Here is a 20623-nt window from a genome sequence, read left to right on the forward strand (position 1 = left end):
ACACTACTCTCCTACCCCAACAAAAGGATGCAACTGCCCAAAAATGAGCTCTTCCGACGAGGATGGGATTCGAACCCACGCGTGCAGAGCACAATGGATTAGCAGTCCATCGCCTTAACCACTCGGCCACCTCGTCCTCTCCTGTCTTTCTTCTAAACCTAATCCGTCTTTGCACGCACCTGCTCCGTGGCACCGGGGAGGACAGAAAAGAGAGGGAAATGATCAGACAGATGAAGGCAGGGAGGCTGAGGGACAGCGAGAAGGGATAATCAGTAGAGGGAGAGAGGAGAGGATTTCGACAGGAAATGGGGTCGGGGGAGCTGGGCGGAGACATTTGGGGAGTAGGCAGAATTAAAGTTGAAAATGATATTCCGGTGGGGATGAGAAATGGGGATAAAATTGAGGATCGAGGGCGATTTGGGGAATAGGGCTGGGTGGGGATGGGATGGGGCCAGGATTTCAAATTGGATTTCAACCAATCAATCACAGTGTTCATTGAGAGTCTGCTGTGTGCGGAACACAGTACTAAGCCCTTGGGAGAGAACAGCATAACAGAGTTGGTGGCCACCTTCCCTTTCATTCATTCAATCTTATTTTTTGAACGCTCACTGTGAGCGCTATGAGCCAGTCATTGGGCAGGGATTGTCACTATCTATTGCCGAATTGTACATTCCAAGCGCTTAGTACAGTGCTCTGCATATGGTAAGCGCTCAATAAATACTAATGAATGAATGAGTCTAGAATAATTATTATAATAATTCTTATGATTAGAGGAGCCTTCCCACAACTAGTTTACAGTCTACAGTTGAATGAGGGTTTGCATTTGCCCTAAAACTCGGCCTCTGCCAGGAAGCCTTCCCGGCTTAACCCCATCAGGGCCGGCACCTGCAGTAGCTCTAGCGCTTTCCTCGCCGCCAGCACCTGGGATAGGCATCTGATTTGGGGGTCCGGGACCTCGGGGGGAGGGGAGAGTGAGGAGAGATGTTGGAGTACGAATGATTCATGTCCACTTTTGACTCCTTGGTTTTCCTAGAGAAGCAGAAATTCTGGTTTCCCGGTCCCCATTCCCGGCTCTGTCCTTCCAGGCCGTGCTCCCTCCCCCGGACCCAGGCGTCCGGCCCTGCTGCAATGACCATTTCATGCCACGTGGTGGCGCCACAGACTATGAAAAGACAGGCATTGGGCGTCGGGGGCGACGCAGAATTTCATTCATTCACTCAATCGTATTTAATAATCATCATCATTCATTCATTCAATAGTATTTATTGAGCGCTTACTATGTGCAGAGCACTGGACTTCCAGTCTAATCGGGGGAGTATTTGTTGAGCGCTTACTGTGTGCAGAGCACTGTACTTCCAGTCTAATCGGGAGAGTATTTATTGAGCGCTTACTCTGTGTAGAGCACTGTACTTCCAGTCTAATTGGGGGAGTATTTATTGAGCGCTTCCTGTGTGCTGAGCACTGGACTTCCAGTCTAATCGGGGGAGTATTTATTGAGCCCTTACTATGTGCAGAGCACTGGACTTCCAGTCTAATCGGGGGAGTATTTATTGAGCCCTTACTATGTGCAGAGCACTGGACTTACAGTCTAATTGGGGGAGACAGACAAAAACAAGACAACATAATCACGATAAATAGAATCAAGGAATATGATGTTGGTGTTGGTTAAGCGCTTATTCTGTGCCGAGCACTGTTCTAAGCGCTGGGGGAGATACAGGGCCATCAGGTTGTCCCACGTGAGGCTCACAGTGTTCACCCCCATTTTACAGATGAGGGAACCGAGGCACCGAGAATAATAATAATAATAATAATGTTGGTATTTGTTAAGCGCTTACTATGTGCCGAGCACTGTTCTAAGCGCTGGAGGAGATACAGGGTCATCAGGTTGTCCCACGTGAGGCTCACAGTCCTCATCCCCATTTTACAGATGAAGGAATCGAGGCACCGAGAAGTTAAGTGACTTGCCCAAAGTCACACAGCTGACAGGTAGAACCCATGACTTTTGACTCCTAAACCCGTGCTCTTTCCACTGAGCCACGCTGCTTTTCATAATAATAATAATAATGCTGGTATTTGTTAAGCGCTTGCTATGTGCAAAGCACTGTTCTAAGCACTGGGGGATATAAGGCGATCGGTTTGTTCCACGTGGGGCTCACAGTTTCAATCCCCATTTTACAGATGAAGTCATTGAGGGATTGAGAGGTGAAGTGACAACTAACATCACACAGCTGGTAAGCAGTAGAGCCGGGATTAGAATCCATGACCTCTGGTTCCCAAGCCCGGGCTCTTTCCACTGAGCCAGCGTTTATTGTGTGTAGAGCACTGTACTAATCGCTTGGAAAGTACAGTTCAGCAATAATGGGTTTACAGGCTAGAATTTAACTTTTTCCTGTCCAGAGACGGGTCAGATAGGCCAGTGGGAGCCCCGAGTCTTAATCAATCAATAAATAAATCAATTAATGTCCACAGGCCTGGGAGTCAGAGGACCTGGTTTCCTATCCCAACTCTGCCTCTTGCTCGCTATGTGACCAAGGGCAAATTACTTAACTTCTCTGTGCCTCAGTTTCCTCAACTGTAAAATGGGGATTAAGTACCCGTTCTGCCTCCTACTTAGACTGTGAACCCCAAGTGGGACAGGGACTCTGTCCAGTTTGACCTTTATCTGTCCCAGTATTTAGAACAGTACTTGACCCATGGTACGTGCCTTACACATAATAATAATAACATAATACAACAGAGTTCATAGACACATTCTCTACTTATAGACCTCAGGAGGGCAGACAGACATCACAGTAAATTATGGATATGGACATAAGTGCTGTGGGGAAGAGAGTGGGATGAATATCAAGAAAGTCCTCAGTCCTCACCTACCTCTCTCTCTCCTCATCAATCCTCAACCCTCTTCCTCTGGGTGACCCTTGATCCTTTGGGTTTATTCTCCAGACAGATCTGCAGTGGGAGGATCAGAAGAGAAGATGCCTACGAACAGGGAAGCCTAGACTTAAGGCCTCTCCCGGGACTTAACTTCTCGGTGCCTCAGTTACCTCATCTGTAAAATGGGGATAAATTGTGAGCCTCACGTGGGACAACCTGATTACCCTGTATCTACCCCAGCGCTTAGAACAGTGCTCTGCACAGAGTAAGCGCTTAACAAATACCAACATTATTATCAAGCAACCAGTCACTCAGTGGTAATTACTGAGCGTTTCCTCTGTGCAGAGCACTGCACTGAGCGATGTGGGGAATACAACAGAGTGGGAATAGACGATCTTTGCCCACAAGGAGTTTACAGTTAGAGGGGGGAGACAGACATTAACATCAATGACAGACCGATATGGACATAAATTCTGGGGCTTTAGGGGGAATATCAAAGGGTTTAAGAAGTATTGACCCAACCCAAGTGTATAAGCGAGAGAAAACGTACACACACATACCCAAACGTACACTCCACACAAACGCACGCACCCACCCACACAAACCCACACCCACACGCCTAGATGCCCCATAAAAACACACTCACACAAGATTATATATACCATCTTGGGATTCCATTACTTGCAGCACAAAAAAGAGATGAGAAAAATAATACTTACGGTTAGCAGAGTGGCGCAGCGGAAGCGTGCTGGGCCCATAACCCAGAGGTCGATGGATCGAAACCATCCTCTGCTAGTTCCTCTTTTACCTCAACACCTCGTGGTTTTATGTTTCTCCATTGCCCCCTCCTAGGGAATGGAGGATTCCTGGGGAGAGGAGCATGAACGACGTTGGCAAGGGTAGTGAGGTAGAGGGTGTGTGACACCCTTAAACTGTCGCCTGCCAGTCAGTGATCTGGATAGCTTGCAACTATCCCACCGCTCAATACAAGGTCTGGCACTCATTCATTCAATCTTATTTATTGAACGCTTACTGTGTGCAGAGCACTGGACTAAATACTGGGGAGAATGCAAAACAACAATAAACAGACATATTCCCTGCCCACAACGGAGCTTACAGTCTAGAGGGGGAGATAGACATTAATAGAAATAAATACATGAGAGATAAGGACATAAACGCTGTGGGGCTGGGGTTGGGAGAAATGAATAAAGGGAGCAAGTCAGGGCGATGCAGAAGGGAGAGGGAGAAGAGGAAAGGAGGGTTTAGTCAGGGAAGGACTCTTGGAGGAGATGGGCCTTCAATATGCCTTTGAAAGGTGGGAGAGTTATAGTCTGTCGGATGATGATGATAATAATAATAATAATAATAATTGTGGTGTTTGTTAAGCGCTTACTCTGTTGAAGGCACTATACTAAACGCAGGGGTGGATATAAGCAAATTGAGCTGGACATAGTCCCTGTCCCAAGTGGGACTCAGAGTCTCAAATTAAGAGTTTAACAGATACCATTAGAAAATTAAAAAAAAAAAATTGCTGTCTGCGTTCCCCTCCTCTGCTGCTACCTCTCGTTCATTCATCCATCCATCCATCCATCCATCCATCCATCCATCCATCCATCCATCCATCCATCCATCCAATCGTGCTTATTACTGTGTGCAAAGCACTGAACCAAACGCTTGGAAGAGTACACTCTAACAATAAACGGACACATTCCCTGCCCACAAGGAGCTTTGAGAGTCCTGGCGGGCCGCCAATGTCTCTTGTGAAATCCCATTTCCCTGTCCAGTCCTGTCCAAAGCTGGGAATGCCCTCTTCATTCCTTTCCCCCACCCGACCCGACCCGACCCTCCATCAAAGCGCTAAGGAAATCCACCTGCAGCTCCCCTTTATGGGGCCAGCGAGGAAGAAGGAAGCCATGGCGAGGGCCCCGCCATCACAAGAACGGGGGACGAGGAGAGGGAAAAGAAGGGTGAAGAAGAGGAGGATGAGAGTGGGGGCCAGGAAAAGGAGGGAAGAGCACCTGTAGCCAAAGAAGGAAAAGTACAAATGTATGTAGTGTACTTGGGAGAGTACAATGTTACAGTAAACAGACACATTCCCTGCCCACCACGGTAATCATTATTATTACTGTACTTGTTGGGCCCTTACTCTGTGCTATTATTATTATAATAATAATTATGGCATTTGTTAAGCACTTACTATGTGCCAAGCACTGTTCTAAGCGCTAGGGTAGATACAAGGCAATCAGTTGCCCCACATGGGGCTCCCAGTCTTGAATCCCCACTTTGCAGATGCGGTAACTGAGGCACAGAGAAGTTAAATGATTTGCCCAAAGTCACACAGATAAGTGTGTGACTTTATTATACTTTTGCTTTATTTTGCTTAAGCTCTTACTATGTGGCACTATTATTATTACTGTGCTTGTTAAGCACTTACTATGTGTTATTATTATTAATTATTATCATGTTATATTAAAATGTATTATTATATTAATATAATAGCTTATTCATTCATTCAATAGTATTTATTGAGCTCTTACTATTTGCAGAGCACTGTACTAAGCGCTTGGAATGTACAAATCGGTAGTAGATACAGTCCCTGCCCTTTGACGGGTTTACAGTCTTATATTATTATTATATTCGCTAAGCGCTTACTACGTGCCAAACACTGTCCTGAGCGCTAAGCACTGTTCTAAGCGCTGGTGTCCCGTCCTATAGAGGATGGGGATCGTATTTTCCTAGATGTGGGCAGGGTAGACGTCCTGGAAAATCGACAGAGGAGAGAGACAGAGACATAATCTGAAAAAGAGAGAGAGTGAGGAGAAAAAGCAGTAGAGAGGAAGGAGAAAGCAAAGGAAAAGAGGAAAAAAAACGGGAAGCTGCGTTGGCCGGGAATCGAACCCGGGTCAACTGCTTGGAAGGCAGCTATGCTCACCACTATACCACCAACGCTGCATAAAGACATCCGCCTCTAAGGACTAAATGAAGGTAGGAAATAGCGAAAAATGTCTGATTTCAGAATTAAAGGGATACATGCAAAGAGTTTTGGAGGGCGAGGAGAGAAGACGTCGAGACAAAAAGACGCAGACACTGGAGCAACTAAGCTCTTTGTGGCAGGGAATGTTTATTATTCTACTGTGCTCTTCCAATCGCTTAGTACAGTCCTCTGCACTCAGTAAACGTTCGATAAATACGATGAAATGAAGGAATGAAAATCGGGTTAAGGCTTTCCCCCTCTAGACTATAAACTCTTGGCTAAGCCCTCCTTCCCTCTTCTCCCACTCCCTTCTGTGTCACTCTGACTTGCTCCCTTTATTCAACCCCCCTCCCAACCCCACAGCACTTGGACCCATATCTCTAATTTATTTATTTACATTAATGTCTGTCTCCCCCTATAGACTGTAAGCTCGTTGTGGGCAGGGAATGTCTGTTTATTGTTCTAGTGGACTCTCGCAAGCGTTTAGTACAGTGCTCTGTACACAGTAAGTGCTCAGTAAATACGATTGAATGAATGAATGTTGTGTTGCACTCCCCCAAGCGCTTAGTAGGGTGCTCGGCACACAGTAAGCGCTCAGTAAGTACAAATGATTGATTGATTGCTGTTCCTCCCTCTCCTTCTCTGTCCAGCAGGACTCCCTCCATGTCGCGACAGTGACTGGTCTAAGACATTCCGATTCTTGACGCTTCCCTCGACCCTGTCACTAAGTCAGTGGTATTTGCTGAACGCTGACTGCATGCAGAGCACTGTCCTAAGCGCTTGGAGATTCCTAGAGTTTTCCCATGCAGCTTCCACTGAGGAGGGAAAGAAAAGTCCGTCTTTGGAGGAAGGGAGAAAAGAGGGAAGGGGAAAGAATATAGGCTCGTTGTGGGGAAGGAACTTGTCCACCCACTCTGCTATATTCTACTTTCCCAACCCTTTAGTACAGTGCTCTGCACATGGCACTTCACTTCTCTGTGCCTCAGTTCCCTCATCTGTAAAATGGGGATTGAGACTGTGAGCTCCACGTGGGTCAGAGACTATGTCCACCTTCCTTGCATCTACTTCAGCGCTTAGTACAGTGGCTGGCACAAAGGAAGCGCTAAGCAAATACTATTATTTTTATTATTGTTATCACACTAAGCGCTTCATAAATGCCATCGATCGATTGACTGATTAAGGTGGGAGAGAGAAGAGAGGAGGAGGAAGAGGCCTAAAATTGAAGATAAAAGAACTATCTCTCCCCGTCGGGGAATCGAACCCCGGTCTTCCGCGTGACAGGCGGGGATACTCACCACTATACTAACGAGGACTGAATTACAGCATTTTTGTTCGGAATCCAAGTCAAAAGGACTCAAACGTACTGTTTCCTACAGACGAGGAGGAGAAAAGAAGAGAAATCTGAAAAAACGCAGCCCCCAGACTTGATCAAGGCCCCACTCAGACAGACATTTAGTAAGCGCCTACCAGATCCCACGATTCATTCGTTCAATCGTCTTTATTGAGCGGCTACGGTGTGCAGCTCACGGCACTAAGCGCTTGGGAAAGTACAGTGCTACAATGCAACAATAAACAGTGACATTCCCGGCCCACAGCGAGCTCACAGGCTAGAATGGGGAAGACAGACATCAGTAGAAATAAATAAAATGACAGATCTGCACAAACGTGGTGTGGGGCTGGGTGAGGGGGGGAAGGGTAAGAGGGCGACGCAGAATGGAGTGGGAGTTGAGGAAAAGTGGGGTCCTTGATCATTATTAGTTCTCTAATGAGGGGATGTGTCTAGTCTATTTATTCTTATACTGTACTCTCCCAAGGGCTTAGTACAGTGCTTTGCATACAGTAAGCACTCAATAAATACGGTGGAGTGAATTTTACATATCTGTTCTTTTTTTCTCGCCTCTACCCTCCTTTTTCCTGCCTGACCCTTCCAGCAAAATTCAGGCGTCCACTATAGTCGCGGTATCTAGAAATTTGGAAAACAGTGATAGCGTAGAGCAGAGTGGCGCAGCGGAAGCGTGCTGGGCCCATAACCCAGAGGTCGATGGATCGAAACCATCCTCTGCTAGTTCCTTCCATTTTCTATTTTTTGGTGCCATCTCTTCCCAATCACTCTCGGCCCGACAGGCTCTTCCTCCTCCAGCCAAAACCCATCGCTCCGACGCGACTAATCTCTAATTTCCTTTTATCCCAGTCCCTTCTACGTCGCCCTTACACTAGAACCTGCACCCTTTATTGTCAGGCAATCGTATTTCTTGAGCCCTTACTGTGTGCAGAGCACTGTATCAAGCGCTCGGGTGACTAAACTATAACAATATCCTCTGCCCCACCGCATTTATGTCCACATTTATTTATAATAATGTCCGTCTCCCCCTCTAAACTGTAAACTCGGTGTTTGGGGTTCTTTTGGGGGGTGGAGTTAGGGTGTTATTATGATCTGCTTATAATGTGCTAGACCCTGCGCTTAGCGCCGGGGTAGATAGAGACACGCTAGTTGTGGACAGGGAGCGCTTAGTACAGTGCTGTGCCCACAGTAAGCGCTCAAGGAACACTAGAGAGCTTCTTTTCCTTCTGCGTTACCTTTCTTTTCGCAATCGATCGGTTTCGTGGTGCTTACACTGTTCGGATCTTCACCCAGAGCATATTAAGCGCTTAGTACAGTGAGACCGCTTAGTACGGTGCAAGCGCTTGGTACAGCGCTCCGCACACAGTAAGCGCTCAAGAAATACGGCTGAATGAATGATCTTTTTAGGGAGCGGGGATTGGGAAAGAAGAGTTGGATCTTTAGCGTCAATTCTTCGAGATCCCCGAACAGTGAAGGCCTGAAGATCCCCTTCCCCTCCCCACAGCATTTGTGTATATTTGTATATATTATTACTCTTTTTATTTTATTAATGATGTGTTTATATCTATGAATCTATTGCGAAGCATTGCAACCCAGTGGAAAGAGCCCGGTTTTTGGAAGTCGGAGGATCCGGGTTCTAATCCCGACTCCGCCACTTGTCTGCTGTGAGGCCTTGGGCAAGTCACTGCACTTCTCTGTGCCTCAGTGACCTCATCTGTCATATGGGGATGAAGACTGTGAGCCCCACCTGGGGCCACCTGATGACCTTGACTCTACCCCAGCGCTTAGAAGAGTCCTTGGCGCATAGTAAGCCCTTAACAAATACCATCATTATTATTATTTATCTATTTTGATGGTATCTATGCCTGACTACTTGTTTGGTTTTGCCGTCTGTCTTCCCTGTTTAGACTGTGAGCCCGTCGTGGGGCAGGGATGGCCTCTATCTGTTGCCGAATTGTACATCCCGAGCGCTTACTACAGTGCTCCGCACAGGTAAGCGCTCAATAAGTGCGACTGAATGAATGAATGAAGCCCGGGGATGCGGGGAGGGAGCGCCTGCCGTCGCCCTTTAAAAGAACGGCAGCCTTCAAAAAGGGCTGCGCGCGCAGCTGCCAGACTCCCCCCTCCCCGCCCCCGTCAATCACTTCCCCCGCGCCGCTCTCCGCCAATGAGCCCCCGGCCTTTTAAAGGGGCCGGCCCCTTCCGGGTCCGCTAGCCAATCCGCGCGCGGCCCTCGCGCCCCCTTCTGGTGGGGCCCCCTCCCCGCTCCCGCGGCGGATTGGCGGCGCTCCCTGGCGGGCCCCGCCCCTCTTAAAGGGGCCGCCGCCCTCCGAACTCGTCCCGGAGCCATTTGGTGGGGATGGACGGGCCGCCGCCGCCCCCTCCTCCTCAGCCGCCGGCCTTCCCCTGCCCCGGAGCCCCCCGGATCCCGCAGGGAGGCCTCCCGCAGCCCGGCCTCCTCCCCCCCGGGGCCGGGCCCGCCGCCCCGCCGCCCGCCTTCGAGGCCTTCCCTAGACCTCAGGCGGCGGAGACAGGTCCTGCCCGCGCCGGGCCTGCCAACGGAGGAGGAGCCCTCCCGGGGACGCAGGCGGCGGAGGACGGGCCCGCCCGGGCCGGGCTCCCGACGGAGAGGCCGCCCCCGTGCAGCCCCAACAGCGGAGCCGCCCTCCCCCGAACTCAGGCGGCGGCGGCGGCGGCGGCGGCGGCGCGGCCGGTCGGAAGGAGCCGGCAGGAGCCGGCCGGCCGGAAAAGCAGACCCCTGTGCGGGGAAACGGAGGCCGGGGGACGCCAGGACCGGCCCGGCCTGCACGACGACGACGACGACGACGAGGATGAAGAGGAGGAGGAGGGCGGCAGGGGCGCCCGGCCGTTCCGCCTCCAGGACAGCCGCAGCCTGGACGGGCTGAGCGGGGCGGCGGGGGGCGGCGGGCCGGAGCCGGGAGCCGGCGGCGGGGGGCGGCGGGCCACCATCTCCAGCGCCCTGGAGCTGGAAGGGACGGTCAGCCACCACGGCGACCTGACGCACTTCGTGGCCAACAACCTGCAGCAGAAGATCCGGCTCAGCGCGTCCCCGCAGCCCCCTCCGGTTGCCCCCCCGGGCCCCCCGGCCATCCCGCCCATCGACCCGGAGGTGCTGCGGGACCTGGAGCGGCTGAGCCGGGAGGTCGGGGGTCGGGTGGACCGCCTGCTAAGGGGCCTGGGCGGGGCGGTGCAGGAGCTGACGGCGCTCAGCGTGGGCTGCATCCAGACCTACCGCGACGCCGTGGACTCGCTGGGCGAGGCCGTGGACATGAGCATCAAGGGGATGTACACGCTGCTGGCGCGCTGCGAGGAGCTGGACCGCTCGCTGCAGCCCGTCCAGGCCCTGGCGAGACAGGTCCGCGACATCCGCCGCACGCTGGAGGTCCTCGAGGGGCTCTGCAAGTGACCCCCCCGCCCCGACCCCCTTGGGAAACCATCCCACTGGGGGGGGGGGGTGTCCCACGGGGGATGAGGACCCCTCCCCACCGAAGGACCGGCCGGGACGGGGGTGGAGGCTGGGAGCCGGACTCCCGGGTCCTTACCCACCAGCGGAGGGAGCTGGACGTCATTCCGGGCCTCCAGGCCTCCAGGCCTCCCTCCCGCCCTCGGACCCCTCCCCGGAATCCGGCCTGGGACGTCGGACCAGCGGGCGTGGAGTTCTTCTCACCTCGATCCGCCTCGGTTTGGGGCCGTCGGAGTTGGGTGGAATTAAAAGGCTGCTGCTAAAGGCCCGAGGCTCTGTGTGTTTGGGGTGCAGGGCCGGGGAGGTCGGGGGGGGCGGGACCCCTGGATCTCGAGGCTGAGAACCCCTCTGGCTGGAAGGGACGCTGTAGGCCAAGCTGGGAAAGGGAGGAGGGGACGGGAATCCCTGGGGGAAATGCAGAAGGACGGGGGGCGGGGGCGAGAAGCAAGAGCAAATCGCAGGCGGTGCGAGGAACAAAAAAAGAAATAAAAGGACAAATGAGTGGCCCGTACGGGGATCGAACCCGCGACCTTGCCGTTATTAGCACCACGCTCTAACCAACTGAGCTAACCGGCCAGCCAGGCCGTCGGCCTGGACGCGCTTCTTAAATAGGGTATGAAAAGTCATTCTGCCCCATGCAGGCCGGAGGTTTGGGTTTTCGCGTCCCCGAGGAAACCCTGCTTGGGTCATTGGATCGATGGAAAAGATGTGGGGCTAAAGACATCTGTGATCCCGAAGGAACGAGGTGAGACTGAGAGGGGTGCTCAGTGCAACCGAGGCCTGAGGACAACTGGGAGCTGGGGAGTGGGTGGGCCACCCCAGGATAAACAGGCCACTAAAGCTCCCCTCTCTGAGTCCCTAGGGGCAAAAGCCCAGGAGCCAGCAATATAAAGATCCTTGTCGGAAACGGGGAAGGCTCTCCCTGGGTCTGAAGGGGGAAGAGAAGGGTACAAATGAAAGGGTCTTGGAACTGGAAAAAGGGGAGCCCACCCTTCCGAGGCACCGCTGGGATTCGAACCCAGGATCTCCTGTTTACTAGACAGGCGCTTTAACCAACTAAGCCACGGCGCCACATGACAGCAAAGCTTCCCACCAGCTGTCCTGTGGCATGGGAAAGGCGAGGTATTAGCCTCGCAGGATGTCTCATTTCTCGGTTTGTTTGCACTGGAGGGTGGAAACCAAAATTCAAGACGGTAGTCAAATACAGACACGTGGACTGGGGAAAAAAAGAGGTAGAGTCAGACACCGAGAAAGCAATCTCGAAGATAGTATACAGGGGAGATGACGATACCATGAAAGAGGCCTGATAAAGCTCTTAATAAGGACCATAATAAAGGGGCGGGGGAGGAAGGGGAGAGGGACGCGATGTGCTGGAAATGGAAGCTCAGAGATTGAAGTCAAAATCTGCAGAACGTCTTCGGAGGGTGGGAGGGTCGCTCCCAAGCGCTTAGTACAGTACTCTGCACCTCGTAAATGGTCAATAAGTACGATTGAAAGAAGCCCCTCTTCCCAGCCAAGCAAGAAAAAGTTGGAAGAAAACCGTTGCGACGGGGATGGGATTCGAACCCACGCGTGCAGCGGACAATGGATTAGCACTTCATCGCCTTAAGCACTCGGCCACTTCCTCTAATAAGATAAGAATCTACATTGTCATCACTGGGGGCTGCTTTGTTCTTCTTTATGTAGTCTTCATTTGTTCTTTTCATTCCAAGTCTTCTCCTCCTTCACTCAACCATTTGTATTTATTGTGTAGAGCACTGTATTAAGCGCTTGGGAGAATGCAGTGCAACGATAAACAGGCTCATTCCCTGACCACAATGAGCCTACAGTCTTGGGATGGGGGATTAATATAAATCAATCAATTGCTGATACTTCACGGTGCAGAGCAATAATTGCGTGTTGCGGGGAGAAAGGAGAAACCCCGAGTAAGACGACTGTAAAATCTTCCTCTTGATTGTAAAATTGTTGTGCGCAGGGATGATGTCTGATGTCTCTAGGCTGCAAGCTCGTTGGGGCAGGGAACGTGCCTACCCACTCTGTACTGTTCTCTCCCGAGCGCTTAGTACAGTGCTCTGCACGTAGGAAGCGTCCGATAATTACAATTGATTGCTGGACTTCTCTTGCATTCTCCCCAGTATTTAAGAGAGTGTTCTACCCACTGTAGTAAAACTTCTATAAGAACCATTTATTGATTGATTGACAGTGGCCCTGACCTACTCCTCTCAGTCATTCAGTGAAAAGTGCTAATTGATTCATTGGTTTCTGGCCCTGCCCCTTGTCTTCTGGGTGTCCTTGGGTAAGTCATTTCATTTCTCTGTGCCTCAGTTCCCTCATCTGTCAAATGGGGTTCAGACGGTGAGCCCCAAGTGGAACATGGAGTGTGTCCAACCTGATTACCTTGTATCTACGCTTGGCACATAGTAAGCACTTAACAAATACCAATTTTTTAAAAAAGACAATAATTAAGGGGGTCCAGAAAATCGATTTAATTGTGCGTCTCCGTGGGTAACGATTGGTTTCCAGTTAACAGAGGTAACCGGCTCCCGGGTCCTTACTAAGGAGACAAGACCTATGTGATTCTTCAGTGTTATCGCTGGGTAATGATGACGGATCACTCAATCGATTGGAATTAACATATCGATTTTTATTTTGGTTCAGTTATCTCGATAAGGTAGATTTCATTCATTCATGATGTCCATCATCCTCAGTGGTATTTATTAAGCGCTTAACTGTATGCAGAGGACTGTGTTAAATGCTTGGAGGAATATGATGTCAGTGGTGTTCTGTGATGATATGGGAAGTGGTGGGGCCTAGTGGAAAGAACACGGGCCTGGGAGTCCGAGGACCTGAGTTCTAATCCCTGTTGTGTCACTCGTCTGCTGTGTGACCCTAGACAAGTCACTTACCTTCTCCCTGCCTGAGTTTCTTCATCTGTGAAATGGGCATTAAATCTGACTCCATCCTACCCAGGCTGTAAGTCCCGGGTGGGGCAAGGCCTGGATTCCAAGTGACAGCCCTGTTATCTACCCCACTGCTTTGAATAATGCTTGGCCCATAATAAACGCTTAACAGATACAATAATAATAGTAATGATGATAATGACATCACTGGGGAAAGTTGTCCTACAAGGGGATGTTTAACAATAATAATAATAATGACATTACTGGGGAAAGTATCCCTACAGGGATGCTTATCAGATACAATAATAATAGTAATGATGATAATAATGACATCATTGGGGAGAGTCACCCTAGAGGGGCATGCTTAACAAATACAATAATAATAATATCACTGGGGAAAATCTCCCTGCGCGGGGCTTAACAAATACAATAATAATAATGTCATCACTGGGGAAAGTCTCACTACAGGGGGCTTAACAAATATAATAATAATAATAATGGTAATAATAATGATAACAATGACATCACTGGGGAAAGTCTCCCTGCAGGGCAGCTTAACACATATAATTGTTATCATTATGATTATTATTAAGAACAATGACATTACCAGGGAAAGTATCCCTGCGGGGGTGTAACTGGCTGAATTGGGAAGAGGGTCCCTGGCTCTTTGCCCACACACAAACGGGTTCTATCTTCTATATTCTATCTTCACCCAGGTTCTATCTAAGCCATTCTGAGTTTCATGCTCAAAAATGACTTGGGAAATGAGGACCTTAGGGGTGCTGCTGGTGACATCATGGAGAGAATCTGTCCCAGAGACCAATCCAATTCTTTCTTCCATTCTTTCTGCTTGGGCTGCTGGGCACAGGAGGTCTGGGAGGAAAAGAGTGTGGAAGACTCAGTGCACACCATCACTGCTATTTTTTTTTTTTAAAAAAGCAACAAACCCTCAATCGCAGGTCCTGCTGTCCATGGGTCATCCCTTTACTCTCTTAATCAAAGGGGTCCTGGGTTTGAATCCCAGCTCTACCACATATTTGCTGTGTGACCTTGGGCCAGTCACTTAACTTCTCTGTGCCTCAGTTCCCTCATGTGCAAAATGGGGATTCAGTACCTGTTCTCCCTCCTCCTCAGACTACGAGCCTCAACAGGAACCCAGTTATCTTGACTCTACCCAAATCACAGTCCCATATCACAGTCATCTTCGTCTTCATTATCAGTAGTATTTATTGAGTGTTCACTGTGTGCAGTACTGGGTTCTAATCCCGACCCCTCCACTTGTCTGCTTTGTGACCTTGGGCAAGTCACTTCACTTTCCTATGCATCAGTTTCCTCAACTGTAAAATGGGGATTCGATACCTTGTTCTCCATCCTACAAAGACTATGGGCCCCAAGTGTCAGTCAGGGATTGTGTATAACCTGACTAACTTTTGTCTACACCTTTTATTAAGTGCTGACAATGTGTAGAGCAATATACTAAAGGGCTTGGGAGAGTGCAATACAACAAAATTAGCAAAAAAACTCCCTGCCCATAACTAGTATACCCTGTGCTTAGTGCAGTGCTTGATACATAATGAGTATTCAACCAATTAAATTATGATGATTATTCTGATCATTATGAGTATTACGATTCATCGTGTCCTACTGAATCGAGCCTAGGCCTGGGAGTAAGATAGACCTGGGTTTTAATCCTAGCTCTGCCCCTTGTCTTAGGCAAATCCCTTCACTTCTCTGGGCCTCAGTTCCCTCATCTGTAAAATGGGCATTGAGACCATGAGCTCCAAGGGGGACGGGGGCTGAGTCCAACCCGATATGCTTGTACCCATCCCAGCTCTTAGTACAGAGTCTGGCACATAGTAGGTGCCTAATAAATACTATATATATGGTGTACCACGCATAATGATGATGACGATGGCACTTCCTGAGCGCCTGCTATGTGCAAAGCACTGTTTTAAGCGCTGGGGAGGATAGAAGGTGATCAGGTTGTCCCACGTGGGGCTCGCAGTCTTAATGCCCATTCTACAGATGAAGTAACAGGCACAGAGAATAATAATAATAATAATGTTGGTATTTGTTAATCACTTACTATGTGCCAACCACTGTTCTAAGAGCTGGGGTAGATACAAGGTAATTAGGTTGTCCCACATGAGGCTCACAGACTTAATCCCCCCATTTTAGAGATGAGGGAACTCACCGAAGTTAAGTGACTGGCCTAAAGTCCCACCCTTGACAAGCGGCGGAGCCGGGATTTGAACCCATGATCTCTGACTCCGCAGCTCATGCTCTTTCCACGGAGCCACGCATAAGGTACTCCGGTATCAATAAATTATTAATTAATACACATCATATATAATATATTCTATTTTATATATATATAAAGGGGTAATTGTGCGGCACAGGGACTGCGTCCTACCGACTTAGCTTGGATCTACCCCAGCGCTTAGTAGATGCCAGGTGCGGAGTGAGCGCCTAAAAGAGATCGTTAAAAAGAAACAAAAAGTCCCTCCAGAAGGGGGGGGAAGAAAAAACGGTTGACCCCGACGTGATTTGAACACGCAACCTTCTGATCTGGAGTCAGACGCGCTACCGTTGCGCCACGAGGTCGCTGTGTCCTGCCGCTCGGACAGCTCGGCTCAAGAGCGCTGGGGGAGCAGGACTCCTCGGCCCTGGGGGCGGGGGACGGGGGGAAAATCCGCCCATCATCCATTCACTCACTCACTCGACCGTATTTATCGTAATAACCATCATGTTCGTATTTGTTAAGCGCTTACTATGTGCAGAGCACTGTTCTAAGCGCTGGGGGAGATACAGGGTCATCAGGTGGTCCCACGTGAGGCTCCCGGTCTTCATCCCCCTTTGACAGAGGAGGTAAGTGAGGCACAGAGAAGTGAAGTGACTTGCCCGCAGTCACACAGCTGCCAAGGGGCAGAGGCGGGATTCGAACCCAGATCTCTGACTCCCAAGCCCGGGCTCCTTCCCATGAGCCACGCATTTATCAAGCTGTTTACTAGGTACGATCAATGACTGCCCCCCTCCCCGCCTTCAAAACCATATTGAAGGCAAGTCGCTTCCAAGTGTACATTTGTCCATTCCAAGCGCTTAGTACAGTGCTCTGCACATAGTAAGCGCTCAATAAATACGATTGAATGAAATACTATGGAATGAAAGTGTCCTCCCCTACCTAGTGGAGAGAGCACAATGCTTAGAAGAGCCCTTGGCACATGCCATCGTCATTATCACAGGCCTGGGAGTCCCATTCCTCCTACTCCCTCCCCACAGCACTTGTGCATGTTTGTATATATTACTTATTACTCTCTTTATTTGGTTAATGATGTCTATCTATCTGTGATTCTATTTATCTTGACGATATTGACTCCAGACTACTTGTTTTGTTGTCAGTCTCCCCCGTTTATACTGTGTGCCCGTTGCTGGCAGGGATGGTCTCTATCTGTTGCCCAATTGGACATCCCAAGCGCTTAGCCCAGTGCCCTGCACACGGTAAGCGCTCAATAAATACGACTGAATGAATGTCAGAGGGTCACGGGTTCAAATCCCAGCGCCACCACTTGTCTGCTGTGTGACCTCGGGCAGATCACTTCCCTTCTCTGGGCCTCCGTTACTTCGTCCGAACAAATGGGGATTAAGAGGGTGAGTCTGGGCCACGGTTACCTCATCTGTAATAATAATAATAATAACGTTGGTATTTGTTAAGCGCCTACTATGTGCAGAGCACTGTTCTAAGCGCTGGGATAGATACGGGATAATATATATATGGTGGTATTTATTAAGCGCTTACTATGTGCAAAGGGCTGTGGGTATATAGGGTGACCAGGTTGTCCCACATGGTGCTCACAGTTTTAATCCCCGTTTTACAGACGAGGTCATGGAGGCACAGAGAAGTGAGGTGACCTACCCAAAGTCACACAGCCGGCAAACAGTGGGGTCGGGATTAGAACCCATGACCTCTGACTTCCAAGCCCGGGCTCTTTCCACTGTGCCACGCCGCTTCCAAGCGTGCCAAAAGATGGGGATTAAGAGGGGGCGCCCAATACGGGGCAGGGACGGGGTCCAACCCGCTCAGCTCACTTAATTTCCGCGGGCCTCGGAGGCCTCCGCCGGAAAGAAAAAGCGGGGACTAAAAGAGGGAGGTGCAGAAAGGCGCGCCCCTCCCGTGCGCATGCGTGTTAGAAGGGAGCGCGCGCCTCTTCCGCGCGCCTGCGTGTTAGAAGGGAGCGCGCGCCTCTTCCGCGCGCCTGCGTGTTAGAAGGGGGCGCGCGCCCCTTCCGCGCGCCTGCGTGTTAGAAGGGGGCGCGCGCCCCCTTGCTCTCCGCCCTCCTCCCTGTCCGCGGAGCCCCGGAAGTGACGCATCCACTTCCGGGTCAGCCTCCTGGGGTGGGCACGTGTGTGGAGCGTGGGGGGGGGGGGGGGAGGAGGACCGGCAGTTTCAGCGTCCGCCATGGCGGAGCAGGTGGCGGAGGAGGTGCTGGCCCGGGCGGAGCGGGACGAGGCGGAGAAGCTGCGGCGCATCGCGGTGCACAAGGAGCTGGAGCTGGAGTTCGACCTGGGCCACCTGCTGGCCACCGACCGCAACCCCACGGACGCCCTGCGGCGGTCGTCGGCGGGGCTGGAGCCGGGGCTGCGGGCCCTGGCCCGGGACAACACCCAGCTCCTCGTCAACCGGCTGTGGCAGCTGCCGGCGACGCGGGTGGAGGAGGCGCTGGTGGTGCAGCTGCCGGAGCCCGCCACCCGCCTGCCCCGCGAGAAGCCGCTGCCCAAGGCGCGCCCGCCCACCCGCTGGCAACAGTTCGCCCGGCTGAAGGGCATCCGGGCCCGCAAGAAGACCAACCTGGTGTGGGACGAGGCGCGGCGGGAGTGGCGGCGCCGCTGGGGCTACCAGCGGGCCAAGGACGACACGAAGGACTGGCTGATCGAGGTGCCCCACGCCGCCGACCCCATGCAGGACCAGTTCGCCCTGCGGCTCCGGGCCAAAAAGGAGCGGGTGGCCCGCAACGAGTTCAACCGGCTGCGCAACATCGCCCGGGCCCACAAGCTGCCGCCGCCGCCCGGCCGGGACGGGATGCGCCCCACCGGCCACCAGGACCGGGAGGAGCTGGGCCGGGCCGAGCGGGTGGCCAAGCGCTCCACCGCCTCGCTCGGACGCTTCCAGGAGCGGCTCCCCAAGGAGAAGGCCCCTCGGGGCCCCGGGAGGAAGAGGCAGTTCCAGCCGCTCCTCGGCGACCTGGAGGCCGAGAGGAAGGCCCAGCTGGAGATGCTCCGCGTCCTGGGCAGCCACAAGCCGCGGCTCGACGTCACCCGGGCCACCAACAAGCAGATGCGGGAGGACGACCGGGAGGAGGCGGCGGCCAGGAGGAGGAAGATGGGCCAGAGGGGCAAGCGCCAGAGAAAGGGGGGACCCCCGGGGCCCGGGGCGGGCAAGCGAAAAGGGGGACCCCCGGGCACCGCGGGGGGCAAGCGAAAAGGGGGACCCCCGGGCACCGCGGGGGGCAAGCGCAGGGGGGGACCTTTGGGGGGCAAGAAGGGAGGGAAGCCCCAGGGGGGGAAGAGGAGGAAGGGACGGGTGTGACCCCTCGCCTTTTCTCTCGGGACTGTTGGAAGCAAACTGGAGAACGATGCATCTTGCCCCCTGGGTCGGCCCTTTCTCCTAGGACGTGCACCGAGCTCGCTCCGCCGCAGCGGAGGAAAGGGCGGAGACATTCCCACCCCCGTGGGAGTGCAGCTTGGAGGAAGCCTTCCTTAAGGATGAGCGTCTTGAGAGGCCTGGGGGTAAGCTCTGCCCTCTGTCACCAGTCATGCCGGGCTTTGGTGGTTCCGGACCTGAGCCAGAGGAGGCCAGAAAGCAGCTTGCCGTCCAGCAGGCAGGGAGGGAGAAAGTAGACTGGAGGTATAAACCTTAATGGAGACACAAAGCAACATTAAATTTTTCTGGTTACATTTAAAGCACGGTAAGTGGGTGTTATTTCATCGCGAGACTGTGCCCTCACTACTCACCCAACTCAGTTTCTATTCAGTGGCATTAATTGAGATGGCACAGTGCCGGGCACTGTTCTAAACGCTTCGATAGCTAATCAGGGTTGGGAACACCGTCCGGGTCCCACATGGGGCTCACAGTACCATATTTCAGATGAAGTAACTGAGGCACAGAAAAGTGAAGTGACTTGTCGGGCAGCAGACAAGTGGCGGAGCCGGAATTAGAACCCAGGTCCTCTCAATCCCAGGCCTGTGCTCTATCCACTAGGCCTTAAGCACTTGGAGAAAATGAAAGTTCTCAAAATTTGTAACACGATGGGTTCCGGAACTAAAATACACTAAAGTGCACTAAAATACAAGTAGGAAGAAACAAAATAGTATAAAGAGTACTTCTATAGTGATGGTGCATTAATTTATCTTATCTAGACTGTAAGATCCCCGTTAGACTGTAAGCTTGTTGTGGGCAGGGAATATGTCTCTTTATTGTTATGTCTTACTCTTCCAAGCACTTACTGGAATGCTCTGCACACAGGAAGCACTCAGTAAATGTGATTGATTATTCACCACCTGTGCATTCTTTCCCAGAGCTTAATACGGTCCTCAGTGCCCAGTGAGTGTTTATCACTCGTATTTCTCCTAATGTATTTATAGTGAGTGAGGTTCCATGATAGGGTAGCTGGTATATGCTCCATCAGAAGTAAAATGAATGTGGTGGTCCTTATTTCCCACCCCCTCCGTCCCATCAAAGCTTTTAAAATTGCTTCCCCATTTCCCTGTGGCTCTGAGACCCTTTCTAAAGCAATCACACCCTCAGGGCTCATATCATAAATTGCTTTGAAAAACTGAAATGGTATAGAAGTGCATGTGCCATATCAATCAGTCGTATTTATTGAGCACTTACTGTTTACTGAACCCTATACTAAGTGCTTGGGAGAGGACAATATAACAGAATCGGTAAGCACATTCCTTGTCCACAGTGAGGTTTTTCTAATTTGAAGACTTCCTGGAAAAGATGCCATCCGTACCTTTGGGCTTAAATCCCCAGATTCACAAAGCATTTA

General features: G+C 51.4%; 2 protein-coding genes and 8 non-coding genes across 10 annotated transcripts; 4 read left to right on the forward strand and 6 right to left on the reverse strand.

Annotated features, from left to right (window-relative positions):
* Window positions 1-54: 54 nt before the first annotated feature.
* On the reverse strand, window positions 55-136 carry TRNAS-GCU. The gene has a single exon. It is a non-coding gene; the product is annotated as a tRNA-Ser (tRNA).
* Window positions 137-3597: 3461 nt separating this feature from the next.
* TRNAM-CAU lies at window positions 3598-3669 on the forward strand. Its single transcript has one exon. It is a non-coding gene; the product is annotated as a tRNA-Met (tRNA).
* A 2082-nt stretch (window positions 3670-5751) lies between these two features.
* Window positions 5752-5823, reverse strand: TRNAG-UCC. The gene has a single exon. It is a non-coding gene; the product is annotated as a tRNA-Gly (tRNA).
* Window positions 5824-7088: 1265 nt separating this feature from the next.
* TRNAD-GUC lies at window positions 7089-7160 on the reverse strand. The gene has a single exon. It is a non-coding gene; the product is annotated as a tRNA-Asp (tRNA).
* Window positions 7161-7841: 681 nt separating this feature from the next.
* Window positions 7842-7913, forward strand: TRNAM-CAU. Its single transcript has one exon. It is a non-coding gene; the product is annotated as a tRNA-Met (tRNA).
* A 1570-nt stretch (window positions 7914-9483) lies between these two features.
* On the forward strand, window positions 9484-10940 carry BORCS6 (BLOC-1 related complex subunit 6). The gene has a single exon (XM_001517951.5). It carries the CDS (start codon window positions 9550-9552, stop codon window positions 10615-10617), a length of 1068 nt encoding a protein of 355 aa, XP_001518001.4. The 5' UTR covers window positions 9484-9549; the 3' UTR covers window positions 10618-10940.
* Window positions 10941-11176: 236 nt separating this feature from the next.
* On the reverse strand, window positions 11177-11250 carry TRNAI-AAU. Its single transcript has one exon. It is a non-coding gene; the product is annotated as a tRNA-Ile (tRNA).
* Window positions 11251-11671: 421 nt separating this feature from the next.
* On the reverse strand, window positions 11672-11745 carry TRNAT-AGU. The gene has a single exon. It is a non-coding gene; the product is annotated as a tRNA-Thr (tRNA).
* Window positions 11746-16106: 4361 nt separating this feature from the next.
* TRNAW-CCA lies at window positions 16107-16178 on the reverse strand. Its single transcript has one exon. It is a non-coding gene; the product is annotated as a tRNA-Trp (tRNA).
* A 1792-nt stretch (window positions 16179-17970) lies between these two features.
* On the forward strand, window positions 17971-19532 carry RRS1 (ribosome biogenesis regulator 1 homolog). The gene has a single exon (XM_007662217.3). It carries the CDS (start codon window positions 18031-18033, stop codon window positions 19156-19158), a length of 1128 nt encoding a protein of 375 aa, XP_007660407.1. The 5' UTR covers window positions 17971-18030; the 3' UTR covers window positions 19159-19532.
* The last annotated feature ends 1091 nt before the right edge of the window (window positions 19533-20623 follow it).

Source organism: Ornithorhynchus anatinus, chromosome X5 (genome assembly GCF_004115215.2).
Source record: "Ornithorhynchus anatinus isolate Pmale09 chromosome X5, mOrnAna1.pri.v4, whole genome shotgun sequence".
Lineage (NCBI taxonomy): Eukaryota > Metazoa > Chordata > Mammalia > Monotremata > Ornithorhynchidae > Ornithorhynchus > Ornithorhynchus anatinus.